The sequence below is a fragment of the Crinia signifera genome, chromosome 3 (assembly GCF_055691185.1).
Source record: "Crinia signifera chromosome 3, ASM5569118v1, whole genome shotgun sequence".
In the NCBI taxonomy this organism is placed as follows: Eukaryota; Metazoa; Chordata; class Amphibia; order Anura; family Myobatrachidae; genus Crinia; species Crinia signifera.
Genome location: NC_139219.1, coordinates 211,872,607 through 211,892,360, shown reverse-complemented (window position 1 = coordinate 211,892,360; position 19,754 = coordinate 211,872,607). Strand labels below are relative to the sequence as shown.

At 40.5% G+C, this 19,754-nt stretch overlaps 1 protein-coding gene across 2 annotated transcripts in view; it reads right to left on the bottom strand.

The window, feature by feature from the left end:
• CSMD1 (CUB and Sushi multiple domains 1) overlaps positions 1–19,754 on the bottom strand; it is a 1,658,539-nt gene that overhangs the window by 438,392 nt on the left and 1,200,393 nt on the right. For both annotated transcript variants that reach the window (XM_083177358.1, XM_083177357.1), the window contains exon 13: positions 941–1,123. In XM_083177358.1, the coding sequence (XP_083033484.1) occupies positions 941–1,123 (183 nt within the window). The remainder of the gene's footprint in view (positions 1–940; positions 1,124–19,754) is intronic.

The following is a 19,754-nucleotide window of genomic DNA, read 5'->3' as shown; positions in this document are numbered from 1 at the left end:
CCCACAGTGCCACACATGCCCCCAGTGCCAGATATGCACACACAGTGCAATACATATGCCCCCAGTGCCAGCCATATGCCCCCCAGTGCCACACATGCCCCCAGTGCCAGATATGCACACACAGTGCAATACATATACCCCCAGTGCCAGCCATATGCCCCCCAGTGCCACACATGCCCCCATAGTGCCAGGTATTCCCCCCATAGTGCCAGCACTGCACAACTCACCTTGCAGTGCTGGCTGGCCTGCTCAAGTAGTCTGAGTCCACTCCTCGCTCCCACCGCGCGCTGCTGCTGCCACCTCCCACTGCTGCTGCTGAGGGAGGGGAGGGAGAGGAAGGAGAGCCGCGCAATGCACTCCCCGCCCCTCCCCTCCATAGGGAATCTGCTGTGGCTGGGGGCGGCGGACCTGTATAGGCCGCGCCCCCCGCCACTTACGTTTCGGTGGTCTTTAATATGGCGGTACCGGGTACCGGCACACCCGTACCGCCTAACCTGCAGCATTGGGTGTCACCCCACTAACTGGTGACACCCGGTGCGGGCCGCACCCCCCGCACCTGCCTAGTGACGCCACTGGTATCACCTTTTACAGATGGTTTAAACAAAACACAATGGGCCAAATTCAGAGACTCCCACATACAGTAAGTGCGGAAAGTGCTATTACACAATTTCTGCACATCACAAACTCCCTGTCACCCTTTGCCTCTACTTGTCATACACTGCCTCTTTGTCTCCCACTATCTCTCCCTGTGTCACTATCTCCACATCTCCATCTCCTTCATGTCACCATCTGTCTTCCCAAATATCACCCATGGATATGACATTCCCTTTGAAGTTATGCCCCTTGTTGGAGCTTGGGGAGCCCCTTGAACTGCCCTGTATAGATAGTTTACATATATACAGTATATATAATATTATTAAAATACAACTTAAAAACTTACAGACACAGCTTGGTTTATTTCCGGACCACTGGTTATTTTGTTGACATGTGATTGTTTTTTCTCCGACAAGTTCAAAAGCTGATTGACATTCAAATGTTAGAATATCTCCATGCAAGAAACTGCTGCCATTCCTTTTCCCATAGACTGAAATTCCCGGGTCTCCGCATCCACCTTTCTCAATTTCTAAATTAATCAAAATAAAAAAAATAGAAGAGGGCAAAATTCAAACATAATTCAATAAGAAAATATAATTTAACTCTTTTATTTTGTAAAAATAAAAGTTTCATACATTATAAAAAAAATTTGTCATATGGGAGGTGATTCTGGTTGTCTTGCTAATTCGCTTCCTAGCGAGCCTTCTAACGTTGTCCACTGGGTATGCAAATGCCCACCCACTGCCACGGTCCGCACATCACCGTCGCTTTGCAAATGGATGTTTTGCACAAACATCCATTCACATGGTAGCATATGGGGGCAAAATAATTTGATGCTCGGCGACCGTTGAATGATTTTTCCCCTTCTCGCAAATGTAAATCAATCTGGGCTGAATTAGACTTGCGGCGTCCGTTCCCATGGGGACTCCCAGCATTTGTGGCAAATAAAGTTTGCCATGAATTGGTGCTAAGATGAAAGAGGACACATACTGTATGTAGGGCTATGTTTTTTTTGCTATATGTCCCACTCATATTCAGTTTTTTAGGTGCATGTGTTGGAGTTGGTATGCCAAGTCAAAATATCAGATAGGCAAAGTATCTGTATTGTCAAATAGTAAATAATACCTGCTTGCAATATGTGCATAGTTTTATAAGTACATAAATTCAGGCTATTTGTAATGTTGTGGAACTTTAAGTATAAGCGGGTCCTTTAATGCCCTGAATGTTGGGACTTGTTGTTCTCCAAGTTCCTGCATGTGGTGCAGGCTTGCTGGGACTTGTAATTCCACAACATTACTCAATAGGGTTATTCTATTATTAACCATTTCACATCAGCCCGGTCAGGGTTAAATCTGGAGGGGGGACCCCTTTATTGGGGGGTCCCACTCCCCAAGGATCCCTGGCTGTTGACCAGCCACAGCCACAGGGATTAATGATTTGGCCGGGGGAACTTGCATAAAAAGTTTCTCCCAGCTGGGAGAAAGTGTGATTTTAGGTCATGTGAATTAAGGCACATGTGCAGTTTTTTTAGACATAGTGTGGTTTTAAAAAAAAAAGGCCAAACAGCAAACATATTTTTACATTCTTTTTTGCATATACAAACATTTTTTTTGGTTATTGTTCTAATACACTAATAATGTGTAACACATTTTTACTAGAAAATAATACAGTATTAATGCAATAGCCAATGAAGAATGACAAAGAATGACTAACAATGTTAATAGCCAAGAACTCTTGACTAGCGTTGATGAGCAATGTAATTAGCCAAAGATTCCTGATAAGGATTGAAGAACAATGTTAATAGCCAAGAACTCCTGACAAGAGTTGAAGAGCAATATTAATAGTCAATGATTACTGACAAGGGTTAAAGAGAACATAGGAGGCTGACCTGCTGGCCATACTGCCCCATCTCATTGTTTATACATTTTCTTAGTAAATCAAACTAATTAGTTAAATTAACTAACTATTCAATCGATCAATCAATCCTTTCTTCGCTTTCCTTTTAATATATACATACTTCACCTCCATATTCCTGTAATGCCCTCAGGCCTCTGATCTAGTTCTTGATTAATGAAGACATTCTTGGTTTGTATGGGGTTGTATACAGTAGTTTATTAAACTAACATTCTGTCTTCCACTTCTGTAAGGCAATGTTTCATAGATGTGCTCTATTTTTTTAAACTGCTATGTATTTGTGATGCTGCTCTCTTGCTTCCTATAAGCATTTGGCCTATACTGGTGAACAATATTGTGGTCTGTGAGGGTATTCAAAATTTACTGAAAATGCCTGGAAATGATCATTGTTAAAGTTAATAATACTGTAGGAACAATATAAGCTTAAATTACATGATTTTAGTTGTTTTTAATATTAAATGTTAAACCCAGTTACAAAACCAAAATGTCGGGGTTGCCACACATCTCTAATTCCCACATATGTTTGCAGTGATAATATTTTCTATTTTGGTCTGTTCACAAATTTATATGAGCTACATTTTTCGGTACTTGTTTCCTAGCACGGCGCCCGTCGGGTCCCATCACATACCATAACTTAAGGTATGCGATGGGACCCGACAGACCCGATTTTCGGGTTTTAAAGACCTTCCCATCCAATTAAAAAATTGGTCGCATCGCATGCCATTACAATAGCATGCGATGCGACCGACCCAATTTTACATTGTACCCAATGTTAAATGCCCCCCCCCCCCCCCAGACCCAAATTTTAATTGTATACCCACATGATGGTTAATTATTATGTCAAATGCCCCCCTTTGTTAACGCAATGCCACGATAAATGCGAAGCCGAAGCGTGGCGAGCGCAGCGAGCCCGCAAGGGGCGGCGATGCGCATCCTCCGACCTTTTCATACCCCCACTATCCACGTCGGCGTGGAGTTGACCTCATATAGTGTGGCGAGTGCAGCGAGCCACCGAGCCCGAAGCATGGCGAGCAGACGCGGAATACTTCAAATGTATTCCGCGTACCCTCACCGGGCTCGCTGCACTCGCCACGCTTAGGGCTCGTTGGCTCGCTACGCTCGTCACACTATATAAAATCGACTCCACGCCGACGTGGATAGTGGGGGTATGAAAAGGTTAGAGGGCGCGTACCACCACCCCTCGCGGGCTCGCTGCGCTTGCCGCGCTTCGGGTTGGCGTTGATCGTGGTGTAACGTTAACAATGGGAGGGGGGGCATTTGACATAGTAATTACCCATCAGGGTGGGTATACAATTAAAAACTGGGTCTGGGGGGGCATTTAACATTGTAATCAGCCATCAGGGTGGCTGTACAATTAAAAATCTGGTTGATTTGGTCGCATCGCAACGCATGCGATTTGGCCGCATGCGATGCGATCGACCCAATTTTTCAGATCCGATTACATACAATATAAATCGGTGGTGCTGTGCTAGGAAACAAGTACCATTTTTCATTGAATATCTAATAGGATATCTACAGTAATAGTCCTTTATTTGTTCTATTCACATGGGCATCCTTTATAATTGTAAGGGGTTGGAATCCTTTTCATATATATCTGTAAATGTAAATGTGATTTTGTTTTTAAATGTATATATAGAGTTGTGATTTCTCATAAAATGAGGCATTGTCTAACTACAGCACTAAGAACATTGAATCTACAGGTCATGCTTAAACACGCAGAAAATCAATACGTCGAGACACAGTGTGAAGGCAATCAAATCCAATACAAGCAAACAGCAAAATAATTAGGCATTTAACTGTTCATTTTATAGATTTAAGAAGGCTAATAAAAGCATAATGGAGATAAATGATATATAGAAAAAGGCAAGACACATGGTTCTATATCCTAGAGATTATGCTGTAAAATATTAAGTTAAATTGATTCAGTGTACCAAAAAGTTACATCTAAATGTATCATTTGTGATATGTATTCTCTAGGACCTATGTATTTATGTTATTGTGTTACTTGGCTTTATTACTGGAACATGTATTAAAAGATTAAAGGACCAGTACAACAAGTATCACCCCAGTGTCCTGGTACATCATAGCAACTATTCTGCAAAATTTGAGTGGTAATCCAATTATTTTTCAAACATATTGTTTAGCCAAGAGGTGTGGAAAGGTAGAATTTTATCTATGTAATGGAGTCTAAAACATGAAGGTCAACATTATTACCATGTTCCAAACTATTGTGTGTCACTAGTTGGTGAATCTCGAAACCAGGATTAGCAGTGATAGCACTTGCAGTAGGCACTTGATGTACAGTTTATTTTTCCCCATTGATAAATTATCCAAATAATGTGGCCTAAATGGGTGCCTCCTATTAATAGGAACCTTCTACTAACATAACTAGGACTCCTGTTTAAACATTGAAACGTGCACTTGGGAGCTTAGTAGTGGGAGCTATGTAGAAACAATCTGTATTGCTAAGTGATTTTACTGCATAGCAGCATAAAGACAATCACTTATTACTTAATTACTTCTTGATGTGGCAGTATCATTCAATGATATAATAATGGTCTTACAACAATTGCATAGTACCAATATTAACAGTGAAGGATGCAATAGCACCATGACCAAGGGTCTGGGTACTGAGGGTGCATGTCCAGAGATTTGACAAATATTCTTCTCAAAAAAGAAAACACAGGGGACACCACTGGTTGCAAAGGGATGGTGGAGAGGAAGATACATGAGTGTGGATGGCTTGCACTTTTAGGGTCTCAAAACAACTGCTGTAGGTGTGTGATATGCAAGGCACACCCTATGGGAAGAAACTTTTTCCTGAGTCCACATGCCCAATACCCATATATCACCTCATCCACACCACTGTATAGAGTGTAATGAAAACCTTAGCAGCCAGACTGGGCCCCGACAACAAGCCAGGTAAATAGCACAAACTCCCATCATACCCACTTTGTGTAACGGAATAGCAAAAGACAAAACTAACTAAAAAATGAAAGCAGAATGCAGGTCTAAAAAATGTACTGTAGCAACGTCTGAACCTGACTGTCTGACTCACAATGAGACTAAACCAGACAGTATTTTAGGAGAAAGCCAGATAGCTTGAAATAAATGGGTTGATCGTAAATTCTATCAAAATGTACTTTGACTAGAAATTTTCAATGTTTTAACATACTGTATGTATTCTTTACAAAACACACAAAACACCAAAACTAGCTGCGGTTTGACTTTTGTCTGCAGTTTGATAAACCAGGATGACAACATGCACTTATGATGGCGCTGTATAGACATATATGATCATCTAAGAAAAAGTTTGTTTGTGAATGACATTTATGGTCTGATTCAGAGTCCTACACAATGCTGATCTTCGCATAGTAGCAATCTTTTTGTAGCAGCAATGTTTTTGTTACTGTGCATGAAAAAAATCCCTAATAGCTAATTTGGTACATCCATTACAAAAGCATTGTTGTGAGTGAGATGCCCTTTATCAGATGGCTTGAAAAATTGCTGGGTAGTTATGGGCGTTTTGTGTTTGGCAACCTTCAGACTCACATGTATCACCAACATGTATGCATACACAGATGCTACACTGTACCTTTTGGAGGCCATACTCAGATGAAATATCTTCACCTGCGATAGGGCTGATGCAACTTTAGATGGTGTAAAGAATGGTTGTTTCTAAAGATGCAACAAATCATGTAAAATATCCATCTGCAGATGGATGACCACCAAAAGATTCAGAAGCAGAAACATCTATGCTGAATCAGGCACTAAGGGCATTTATTTGAAAATAGAAATTTTAATTTACCAGTGCATATATAATGTGTGCTTCGACGGGTATGTAACCATGATATATCTTTGGTACTTATGTAATATCTGGGCTCCCGTTTTTCTTATGAGACCGCGTCCCCTCGCGGGGCTCGCTGCGCTCGCCACGCTTCGGGCACGGTGGCTCGCTGCGCTCGCCACACTATATAAAATCAACTCCATGCGTATTTGGATAGTAGGGGTAGGAAAAAATGGGCTTATTTAACATGGGAGCCCAGATAATACATAAGTACCCTATCTTTTAACAGCATTGGTCCTACAGTACAGCTGATCGATGATATAGCTGAAGATACATTATATCAGCACATAGGGCCTTATTTTGGTTCACTCTTTCTGACAAAATCCTTCTTAGATGGACAAAACCATGTGCACTGCAGGGGGGCAGATGTAAAATGTGCAGAGAGAATTAGATTTGGATGAGTTATTTTGTTTCTGTGAAGGGAAAATACTGGCTGCTTTATTTTTACACTGCAATATAGATCCCACTTTGAAGTAAAACCCCACCCAAATCTAATTATATCTGCACAAGTTACATCTGCCCCACCTGCAGTGCACATGGTTTTGCCCATCTAAGAAGGATTTTGTCAGAAAGAGTGAACTAAAATAAGGCCCATAATGTGTTCTCAACATACTTTCTGCAATGTCTCCTGGTGACATCACAATTGGGCTGGCACATGGTGCCCCAGTTGATACATCAGGCACATGCTCACCCAGTTGATACATCAGGCACCACATATTGGACTAATGATTGATAAGTTAGTATACACTTACTGTACTAATTATCAGAAATATCGTCAGATTAGCAGTGCGGACAATTTGTCTGTTTGTATTGTGTACCCAGCATTATTCCTCAAAATCTAGGATGGATATTTTTGGTTTGAAATCCATAACATTTTAAAAAGCTACTATTTTAAGGTGCCCATACACTGCTGCGACGTCTCACAGCAGTGTACGGACACCCGATACCCTGCAAGCCACCCGAGACCTTCCCGGCGGCAGGGACGCATGCAATCCATCTCAATTTGTTGTGATGGATCGCATGCGTCCCTGCTTCCCGCCCATCTCGCCACCAGGAGGGAGGTCTCAGGATTGGTGGTCAGACGGACAGCAGGTCTGACCACCTGCTCGGGTCCGATGCTCACGGGGCTGTGCATTGGACCTAACAGCATGTCAGGGACAGCCGATTTTGTCCGATTTATTGGCCCGATTGGTTGCAATCAGCCGAAATCGGACCAAATCAGCTCAGTGTATGGGGGCCTTTAGTTTTTCTTGTTTGTTTAGTTATATTTATTTGTGTTTTATTTATTTTGTTTTATACAAAATCCTGTGGAGCATTTGTAATATTTTTTGTATTATTACAGATGTAACATTTACAAGTGTAATTCATCTGATGAACCTGAAAGTAAAAAATATCTAAGAATATCTAAGAACATGCAATTCTTTTGCATGCATAAAGTTAACTAAAAGGAAAATACTTCCTGTGAGATGCAGGATATATTTCAATCTTAAGTATATAGTATTTAGATATCTTAATACCTCCATTTTACCAATTTTCATGAAATTTAAGTAGAAGAAATCCAGTGAATAATCCAAAATTTTACAAATTGTATTCAGATAAACTGTCACAGGTTAAAGAAAAAGTTTAGGTGAGCAAAAACTGAAACATTTCAGCTCTTTTCCAGAGAGCCAGCAGTGGGCAATGAAACATCATCAGTGGACAACTGAAGATTGCAAGTGGACTAAAGAATCAAACTGATAAATATTTGGTTTATCAAGCAGGAGTTTTGTACATTATCGATAAGGTGGAAGGAGGATTTTTCTGTGACTGAAAATTAATTCTTAAGCATCTGATTATTAAAAAAAATCAACACATTTAGGGGGTATTCAATTTGGAGTCACGGCTGTCGAGCTTGCTCAACAGCCAAGACCCTGTTGAGCAACAGGGTCTGCTCGACCGATATATCGCAAATGGGAGTCAATGCCCTGCCTGCAGCGGGGCGAGAAGGGGGCATGGCTGTGAGCTGCAGCCGGGAAGTGGCGAGCTGCAGCCAAAAGCTCAACACTTCCCGGCCATTCTCAGCAGAACGAGCCCAACTGCTTGCGAATTCAGGCTCATTCTGCCAAGCTCCCCTGTTCAATGCTGTCGAGGAAGACAGCATTGAATAGGGCCCGGCAGCCATCTGACCTATCAGGAGATGTTGCCGGTGATTGAATACCCCCCCAAGACATGTTTAAGCTTAAAATTGAAAAAAACCCTCCCTATTTTGCTATAAAGATGTAGCCTTTTTGACACTTGATAATAAGAAGCACCTTAGTAAATCAACCATTGTGAAAGTATCTGTCAAATACAGAGAAGTAAGCATTATGGTTTGAAGGATTTTTGCTGGATCACAAGTTGGTGACTTGCACAGAGAGACTGGTGTGCTGAACTAAAAGAGTTATGACAGCATTCTGCATTGCACTGCAATACACTCTTGTCTAGATAAATAGTGCCTCAAAACAAATCTAAAAGTTATTTGAGAACTGGCTTCCATTAAAAGAACAAGATGGTACAGTAAGGCAAAGCTTTAAATCATGGAATATTCAGACTGAAAACAAATTGGCCTTGTTTTGTATAGCATGGACAGGACAATGAAAGCAAAGTATCCTACAAGTGGAAATATTTGATGTACAAATTCCTCAACAATATTTATTCTCTATTTATTATCTGTTATTTATATAGCACACACATATTCCGCAGCACTTTACAGAGAATATTTAGAACTTTCACATTAGTCCCTGCTCCAGTGGAGCTTACAATCTATATTCTCTACCATGTACATGCACACACAGACATTCTAGGGTTAATTTTTTTGGAAGCCTATTAGCCTTCCAGTATATTTTTGGATTGTGGCAGGAGACCGGAGTACCCGGAGGAAAACCCATGCAAGCATGGGGAGAATATACAAACTCCACACAGTTAGGGCATTGGGGGACATCAAACCCATGACCACACTGCTGTGAGGCAGTAATGCTAACCATCCATGCAGCCAATCTTTGATTTCCACTGTAAAAAAATCCTTCCAATGAGTTCATCAATTATACTGTATCTGCAAAATGTCAAAAGTCAGCAAAACAATTCTATGTCTTTAGTTTAAAGTATTTATTTTATGCTTTGAAATTTGAGAACATTGAGACCTTATACAGTACTACATCAATTTCTTAAGGGAATAATTTGTACCGTTGAACAACTCTGTATATTTAGTACATCACTAATTCCACAATTCAAATATCTTTACCAGTAATGTTTGCAGTTTCATTACATCTTGAAGGGCTTTAATGCTCACAAAAAGTATAACTCTTACTAGCTTGTTAATAATGACAAGTTCATTCCTTACTCTTTAGATCCAGGTTTACAAGAGTTTCTATGGGTTAACCCTTTGAGTGCCAATGTTGCCGTGAAAGATGTGCAAGATATTGGCTAAAAATGCCAGCCTTGCTCACAGCAGCTGTTTGTTTTTGGGGGGCAATATTTAACTAAGTTTCAATTAATTGACTTTAGATCATTTGCTGGCAGGGCCGGACTGACCATCTGGCACTTCTGGCAAATGCCAGAGGGCCTATTGCTTTGTGCAAGGTGGAGGCTCCACCTCTCCATCAGCTCACAGAGAGAGAGCCGATAGACTTGTGGTGGGTCCGGCAGCTCTCTCTGTGCGCTACTGAGTTCCAGAAGAGAGGGGGCATCACATGTCCCTATTCCCCTCTCTCCTGCAAGCCAGGAGAGGCAGCACGCACATGCGCAGTGGTGGTGTGCGTGCAACCAAATGCCAGGGCCGATTCAGCGGGCCAGTCCATGACTGTTTGCCAGAAATAACTAAAGTGATTTAAAATTCCTTGACTATGGCCCTGGCATTTTTAGTGGATATTTCACGCCACAGCAATTTTGGCACTCAAAGGGTTAAAAGAGACTGAGTGGTACATTTACTAAAGGTTATAACTGAACCTACAGAGCATAACTGTAACTATAACAGAAGCTATAATTTTGTACAGTAGCTAAAGATTTTATGAAATACTTGTACTTTTTCCCCTTATTTAAATAGTGTTAACCAATGTTTCCAGTGTTGTGTTCATACATCTCAGAGAAGGGTACCAACAGGTGAAAATGTGGGTGCATAATTATATCCCTTCAATGATAAATTCACAACAGGTTGCAATAGCCAGGAAAGCAGCACTAAAAGATTAGTAGTGGGACTGTCTGTATAAGAGTAATTACATGTTTATTTATTCACATACACAATTATAATAAAATAATAATAAAACATTTAAATTCAAGATAAACTCTACCCTAAAACAAGACAATAATTTAAGTCACATGAAAGATCGGACACAGTTGATTTAGATACACAAACAGCCCCTCTGTTGACAATTTAAATAATGAATAAATGGTAATAATACTGTATGTACCTTCACATTGATGGATATTTAAATGAAAGCACTTGAAATTAAGCACAAAGTCTCAATGCTGTTAGATTTCGTAACGGTTTTTAGGTTTAAGTCCAGTAGTCCTCACAATGACATGGCATTGTACAGAAAGTAAGTTCTAGGTAACCACTGGAGTATGATTGATGGACCTGTAAAATGGAGTCTGTGGTGTGTGCTCACTAGGATAAGGTTGATGGATGGTTAGCAAGTGGGTTCCGTCGATGAGTGCTGGTGGAGCAGTAAGACCAAGAGTTGCTGTTGGGATGTTACAGTCCTGATCACCAATGCATTTTGCGGTCTTTCTACAGATTTTTCAAGGTGGTCAAAAAAGCTGTATTAAGACAGCGAAAAGCATAGTGGTAAGGACTGTCACATGCCAACTCCCCTTCTTTGGTCTTACTGTTCACCAGAACTTGTCAACAGCACCCACTTGCTAACCATCCATCAACTATATACTAGTGAGAACACACCACAGGCTTCATTTTACAGGTCCATCAATCATCCTCCAGCATCCTCCTACCAATTACTTTCTGTTGAATACCGTGCCATTGTGAGAACTACTGGACTTAAGCCTAAAGACCCTAATGAAATCCTCCAGCGGTGAGACTTTATGTGCCTAATTTCAAGTGAATAAATGTAAATATCCATCAATGTGGAGGTACATATGAGGACCAACTATTAATTATTTAAAATGCCAACAGAAGCTGACTTCTCCTTCATATAACTTATAACGTTGTCTTTTTTTTTTTCAGGACAGATTTTATCTTAAATTTATTTTTTTCATTATAATTTTATTTCAATTGTGTATGTGTACTAATCTTTTAGGAGTGCTTTCCTTGCTTTTGCAAAGTGTTGTGAATTCATACAGCACAACACTGCTTACTTTTTATGAATTTAGAAATATACAATTTAAAGCTGCTAAATTAGATTTTAAATTAAAAATCTAATTTAAAAAACCCTATTTTCCCCCGTAGTTCTCTGGTGGCATCATTCCTCCAATTAGTTGCAGGTTATGGCTCTTACATGTATTTGGTGTCCCTGCCAATCTCATTAAGCAACACTTGCTTCACTCAATTCATAGCAGTAGATAGCTAACACCATTGCTAGAATGTTATTAGGGATGATGCAATGAGTTGCTTGATTTATGGAGAGAGCTGCGCAGTGTTCAATATGCACAAGAGACACCTTGAATGTACAGTATGGGCTGTATTTAAGGCGAAATACAAGGGGGTTATCACAAGTGAGGGAACTCCGCCAAAAGAACAATTATTCAATGCATTTAAATTTAATAAAACATGTTAACCATGCAGTGTCTCTCCATGAAAAAAAAAAAATGAAATAGGGGAATAAATAATTGAAATCTAAATTTTATGATCAATGAATAGTACCTAATATTTGCTAATCTAATTATGAGGTTCCATACTAAAATATTTTTTAAAACCAAAAAATATATAAAAATGTAATTTATTTTTATTAATGTATAATATCCACAACACACTGAACAGTATTGTGCAGAAAATATAATATTTTTAACCCCTCATTAGGTCCTTATTCACTTCTTATTCTCCATAATCACCGTCCAACCCTGAAAATGTTCTTCATCTGCAATCAATTGAAGATACAACGCCAGCAGACTTGACTTTTGCCAAATTAGATACACTCAGCAATGTCTTTGCTAATAAAAATGATTTATGATAATGTGTAAGCATATATGAGAAACATCATTCTCATAGAGGAAATTGTAGCACAATTAGTAGAATGATTCAATACAAGAAAGGTGCCAAACTAAAATAACAAAAATTAAACACCCAAAACATTAAGCATACTAAATCAGGAGGATGTTAAATTAAAGTTGTACTAAATCTAGGTTTGGCTTTTAAGAAATAAATAAAGGAATATATAGTTATAACTAAATATCTATCTATCTGGAAATACAAGTAGACAATAAAGGTTATAGGGTTCAGCCTGTAACAACATTCAGGGTCTCTCCCCTGTGATCCAGTGATTAATTGATCAATCTGTCCATCTATCTATCTATTTATTTATTTATTTATTAACAGTTTCTTATATAGGGCACACATTCTGCAGCGCTTTACAGAGAATATTTTTTAAACATTCACATCAGTCCCTGCCCCAGTGAAACTTACAATCTATGTTCCCTACCACATGTACACACACACAAAGACATTTTAGGGTTAATTTGTTGGGAGTCAATTAGCCTACCAGCAGGGGCGGGCTGGGCCGGGGGGCAGGGTGCCATGTGACCCCCAGGCCGCTCAATCATTTTGTGTGCAGGCCGCCATAGTTCTGAGGCTGCTGCTGCAGCCACGACTGACCAGTCTCCGACTGGTCTCCAGAAACATGGCCACCGGCCTCCTGCACTGAGGACATGTCTAGTGCAGGAGGCCACTACAGAGACTCTGTGTGTTCTACCTTACTTCCGAACTGTGCGTTCCACCTAGGTAGAGACTAGATCCCCTTCAGCTTCCCTATGCTGCAGCCCGCCTTGGTCCGGTGTCAAGATCAGGTAAGAGGGACTGTACAGGCAGAGCAGCCTGTGGGGTCCATTTATTATAAAGGGGGGAGCAGCCTGTGGGGGTCCTTCTATTATAAAGTGGGGAGCAGCCTGTGGGGGTCCCATTATTAATTTTTTACAAGGGGAGCTGCCTGAGGGGGTCCCGTTATTATTATTATACAGGGGGAGCAGCCTGTGGGGGTCCCGTTATTATTATACAGGGGGAGCAGTCTGTGGTGTACTTTTATTATACAGGGGGAGCAGCCTGTGGGGTGCTGTTATACAGGGGGAGCAGCATGTGGGGTCCTGTTATTATTATAAGACAGGGAGAGCAGCCTGTTGTGTCCTGTTATTATACAGAAGGAGCAGCCTGTGGTGTACTTTTATTATACAGGGGGAGCAGCCTGTGGGGGTCCTATTATTATACAGGGGAGCAGCCTGAAGTATCCTGTTATTATTATTAGACAGGGGGAGTAGCCTGTGGTGTCCTGATATTATACAGAGGAGCAGCCTGTAGTGGTCCTGTTATTATTATACAATGGTAGCTGCCTGTGGGGGTCCTGTTATTATTATTAGAATACAAGGATAGCTGCCTGTGGTGGAGGGTCCCATTATTATTATACAGGGGGAGCAGCCTATGGGGGTGCCGTTATTGTTATACAGGGGGAGCAGCCTGTATGGGTCCCGTTATTATTATACAGGGGTTAGCGGCCTGTGGGGTCCCGTTATTATTATTATACAGGGGGAGCAGCCTGCGGGGGTCCTGTTATTATTATAAGACGGGGGAGCAGCCTGTTGCGTCCTGTTATTATACAGAAGGAGCAGTCTGTGGTGTACTTTTATTATACAGGGGGAGCAGCCAGTGGGGGTCCTATTATTATACAGGGGAGCAGTCTGAAGTATCCTGTTATTATTAGACAGGGGGAGTAGCCTGTGGTGTCCTGATATTATACAGGGGAGCAGCCTGTGGTGGTCCTGTTATTATTATACAAGGGGAGCTGCCTGTGGGGGTCCTGTTATTATTATTATAATACAAGGGTAGCTGCCTGTGGGGGTCCCGTTATTATTATACAGGAGGAGCAGCCTATGGGGGCCCAGTTATTATTATACAGGGGGAGCAGCCTGTGGGGTCCCGTTATTATTATTATTATACTGGGGGAGCAGCCTGCGGGGGTCCTGTTATTATTATTATACAGGGGGAGCAGCCTGTGGTGGCCCGTTATTATTATTATGATTATTATTATTATTATTATACAGGAGGAGCAGCCTGTGGGGTCCCGTTATTATTATTATTATTATTATTATTATACAGGGGGAGCAGCCTATGGTGTACTTTTATTATACAGGGGGAGCAGCCTGTGGGGTCCTGTTATTATTATTATAAGACAGAGGGAGCAGCCTGTTGTGTCCTGTTATTATACAGGGGGAGCAGCCTGTGGTGTACTTTTATTATACAGGGGAATCAGCATGTGGGGGTCCTATTATTATACAAGGTAGCAGCCTATGGTGTCCTGTTATTGTTATAAGACAGGGGGAGTAGCCTGTGGTGTCCTGATATTATACAGGTGGAGCAGCCTGTGGGTCCTATTGTTATACAGGGGAGCAGCCTGTGGTGTCCTATTTTTTTTTTTGTATTAATACATAATTTTAAAACGTAAAACCTCAATTTAACGATGCGCTGTTTCTTTTGGGCCAGTGTTCTGGACTTGCCCCCCAGGCTAAAAGTTGCCAGCCAGCCCTGCCTACCAGTATATTTTTGGATTGTGAGAGGAAACTGGAGTACCCGGAGGAAACCCACGCAAGTATACGAGGAGAATATACAAACTCCGCACAGTTAGAGCCATGTTGGTAATCGAACCCATGACCACAGTGCTATCTTTCTGTCAGTCTGTCTGTCTATATCTAGCTATCTTTGCTATTATCTAGAAGCCATTTTTTGTATACACATACTGTATTACAGCTGGGGAAAAAATACCAGTAAGAACTCAAGTGCCAAGTAAATGTTAAAACCACTGCTAGCAGGAATGGCATTTGACATTTCAAAAGGCCCCTGGAGATGTCAAAAAAAGAAGTCAGATTTACAAGGCTGACCTCTACAGCTCAGATCAAACACGTTCTCTCATTCAGACATCATTGTATAACCTGTACAGTGTATAGTATAGTGTATTTAAATAATGATAGATCCATATCGCAATGGTGACTGTTTGACTTAAGGGTTTGTTTCATCAGAAGGTGACAATCAGTTCAGAGGCAATGTTACTGCAGGTTATTGATTTTGTACATAGGCATTCATAGATGAACACCTAAAACCTAAAAAGTAGGAGTAAATTCACACTGTTTTACATAGATATACAGATAAAAAATTTAAATAGTGAAAGAAAAATATATTTTAAGAAGCAGCCCCATAAATGCAAAATTAGTGTAATATGGGTAAAGCAATTTATCAAGATGTGATGACAGAATATATTTTCTTATGACAGCAATAGAAAATATTTTATAATGGCAATTGAATCCAGCTGTAGCACGTTTAAGGTGGCATTTTTAAGGCTTAATTTATAATATGCAGAAAAACCTTCACTCTGAAAAGGAAAACAGGAAGCCTAGAGTATAAACTGTATGATTAACAGCAGTAATACATTTACCACCAGCTGACTTCCTGCTATATCACTATCACCATCTATAGTCTTCTCAAAACTCATGATAATTGAACAGGTAAGGTTGTTTTTATGGCTTCAAGCATTGCAAGGAAGCTAGCATCGTTCAGCTGTACATGGAGAACCTTTAGTGATAAATTGCAGTCACAGAAGATTTTCTACCAATCTTATAAGCCATGATATAAAATCTTTATGATTACTATTATTTAATTATAGACACCTATGGTCTGAAATTTAGCTTTGAACAGTTGAGTAAACATTAAATAATGCAATAGGCTATGAGGAACCTCTGTTTTGAAGAAGTTACTGTATAGTTACAGTATTCCATCTGTTTAAGCTGTCTGTCATTCTTCAAAATTATTGCTCTATGTAAAGATCCAACATGGTTATTGGTGGCAGTTGTGGTTGTGGTGGGAAGGGGCAGTAGGTTGAAGTTTTGCCTAGGGTGGCTGAGAAGCCTTACACTGGCCCTGCAGCCTTTACCACTGTTTTATTGCCCAGATTGTATTCTGCATAGCTGAAAGTAACCCCTATTTGTCCATGTCAGCTTTACCAATATGTGGTTATCATTTTGATAGATTATAAAGTGGGCTATGTATGTTAAGATATTTTAGTAAAGCCATTATTTATGTCATGCTGATTATGACCTACATTGCATTTGGCTTACGTGTATAGTATAAAACATTGAATGTCTTTTTTCTTTCATATTATTGTCTAATATGATGAGAAATTAGTAAATTGCAGAAAGTGACCCATAAAGTTTTATCACCAACTAATTTTGTTTACAGGCTTTATTTTTTGTTAACTTAGACTAACTCCTTTCCTAAAATCTAGCCAAACATTTCCAAAATCTAGCCATAGTGTATGGCTTCATTTGGCATGCCTTTGACTCGGTGACTTAGCTAAAGCTTGTGATTTTTCTTAAAATCTGCTACATATGCATGTTGTGCAAAATTAAGCAAAAAAGGAAAGTTGTATAAGGAAACATTTTTATGCTTTTTAACTCATTGTGTATTCTAGGTTGGACACCCATAATGCCTGTTTACAGAATACATAATATTATTTCTCACTGCACCCAGTATATTCATAGCAGATATGTTTCATAGAGGATTCCAGCTTGCATTGCTGGTATGCATAGGCGTGCGCAGCACATTTTATTAGGGGGTGCACTGTCAAAGCGGTGTGCCTAGCTCCACGTATTGGGCATGTCTAACACCGCCATTGGGTCTGTCTAACACCATTAATCATGCGTGCACTCACTACAATATAAAACGTCTCTCAACCGCACCATAATCTCCTGTCTATTTCAGTTTTAATCTTCTAATTACTCTGTGTAACAGTACATGCAAATAAAGTCAAAATCATATCTGGTTGACATAGATACTGTATGTAGTGATACTGTATGACGATGGTGTAATACAATTAATAATGCAAAACACACTTACTGTAATTGATTAATGGGTGCTTATTTTAATGGATACAGGTCTAAAAAGCTAAAGTATTTGGTAAAAGGTATTGCTGGCATTACTAGCAGCAAAAACTGTGTGGGGGTGGGGGCAAATCATTAGGGGGTGCCTGTGCACCCTTAACACTCAATGTGCGCACGCCTATGCTGGTATGCAATCGCTTTTATATACAAGGTAATATGCTTTGTATTTGCATTATCTCTGATGAAAGTTTGTATAAAATTAGTAAAAATCTGAAACAAAGAAAAATAAGTTTGAGCTGTGTGAACAAGTATGTGCATGACCATATAGGGCTGTAGCCTAATCAATATCTTTTTAAATAAATGCCTCTACAGTACCTTAGATGACATTTGTTTCAGTTTTAAAATGAAATACAGATGTAGCCCTCTTCATCCTTGCAGGGGCTGGCGATTCCCCTGCCGCCAGGGTCGCCCACATGAGATGCTCATGCGCCCCTTAGCTATGGAGCCTGCTGGGGGTCACCGCCACCTCCCCCACTGGCACTGCCCTTCCCCCTCGCTGACCCCCCCGAACTGGGCAGCGTCTCCCTGAAGCACAGACGGGCAGGGAGACGCTGCCAACCGACATGATACTGGGACACGTGTGCGTGTGAGACCCCAGTCCCTATCGCCAGTGCTCGCCAGTGAAAGGAATCTGGCAGGCGCCGGGCAAAGTTAAAGCCGGCTCTATCTGTAGAGCTAGATGTAAATACAGGTATGGAATTTCTTTTATGGATTTGTTACAGAAAAACATTTTTATTTCAGCATTAATAAATGGATTACTTGCAAATAAACACAGAATCCAAATGGGTGCACACTCTGATTTCTAAACAAACTAATTATTGATTGTGAATGTTAATCAAAGTTAATATACCCCCTATTGGTTGGATAATTGCATTTCCAGATGGCTTCATTGAAAAGCTTTTACTTAAATATTCAGCACTGTTGTTATTAGAGAATGATGGGTAAATCAATAGTATTTCTCTACAATCTAGATGCACTTAAGCCTTTTTGAAGTCTATTGATATAAAATAAAATGAATATTTGGTACCAATAGTAGTTCCCCAACCATAGCTTAAGTATTATTGGCAAAATGTGTACAGTTTGACTCTAACCCTAACATAACAAAACACTTCTGTGCAGTCGAAATCAGAATACCCTTCAGTCTGATCCAATAGTTACCCCTACCACTTTTCTGTAACCCTCAACACTCTCTCAACATAAATCTAGCTCTACATTTTACCTAAAAACTGATTTTTATGTATCCCATATTGTCACTGGGAGAAGCAAGAGACAGTGAAATTAAATGAATACATTCATTAGTTTTACATCTGTGCTGGGAAAGTGTCAACCAAGGAAATTGTATATGAGCCTATGTCTTATCAGACACATTAAAATAAAAGTTAGAAATTAACTCTTTACAACATTTGTGTCTAGATAGAAAAACATGAACTGTCTTTGGGATAAATAAATTACACTTAATATCAAGTACAGATGGAGCCACTCAGAGTGGCTCCTGGCAATGCTATCACCATGCACCGTCCCCTGCCAGCCACTGGAGTCCGAAAGAATGGGGTGTGCTCCATTCTGTCGGAAGCCCTGCCTGTCTCCCTGAAGCAGAGAAAGGTAGGGAAGCACCCTGTCCCCACTGCCTTGCTGATAGGTATGCATGAGTGAGCTGGTATCTTACATTATGTACAGTAATATATATATATATATATGTGTGTGAAAATACAATGAAAGAGGAGCGCTTCATAGTGTAAAACTGTTGTTTTAATAAGCATAAAAACAATGCTCCAGTATAGTCAGAATGGACTCGTACCAGGTATAAAACAGGTGTGGGCTGGATATCACAAGGTGCAAATATATACAAGCCAGGCAAAGCTCCTACCACCATCCGGGGCACTGCAGACACATGCGGCAACCTGCCGGGCTCACAAACTACGAGACACGGCGTTCCGAGAATCCTAGCAGGAACAGAGGAGGCAGGGGATGCTGTGAGGAGCGATGTCCTCTGAAGTACGACCAGTGTTACAGACTTTATCGATGAATCTGTAGGATTTCCTCTGCTCTGTGTGGAGGAAATCCTACAGAGCAGAGGAAATCCTACAGATTCATTGATAAAGTCTGTAACACTGGTCATACTTTAGAGGACTTCGCTCCTCACAGCATCCCCTGCCTCCTCTGTTCCTGCTAGGATTCTCAGAATGCCATGTCTCGCAGTTTGTGAGCCCGGCGGGTTGCCGCATGTGTCTGCAGTGCCCCGGATGGTGGTAGGAGCTTTGCCTGGCTTGTATATACA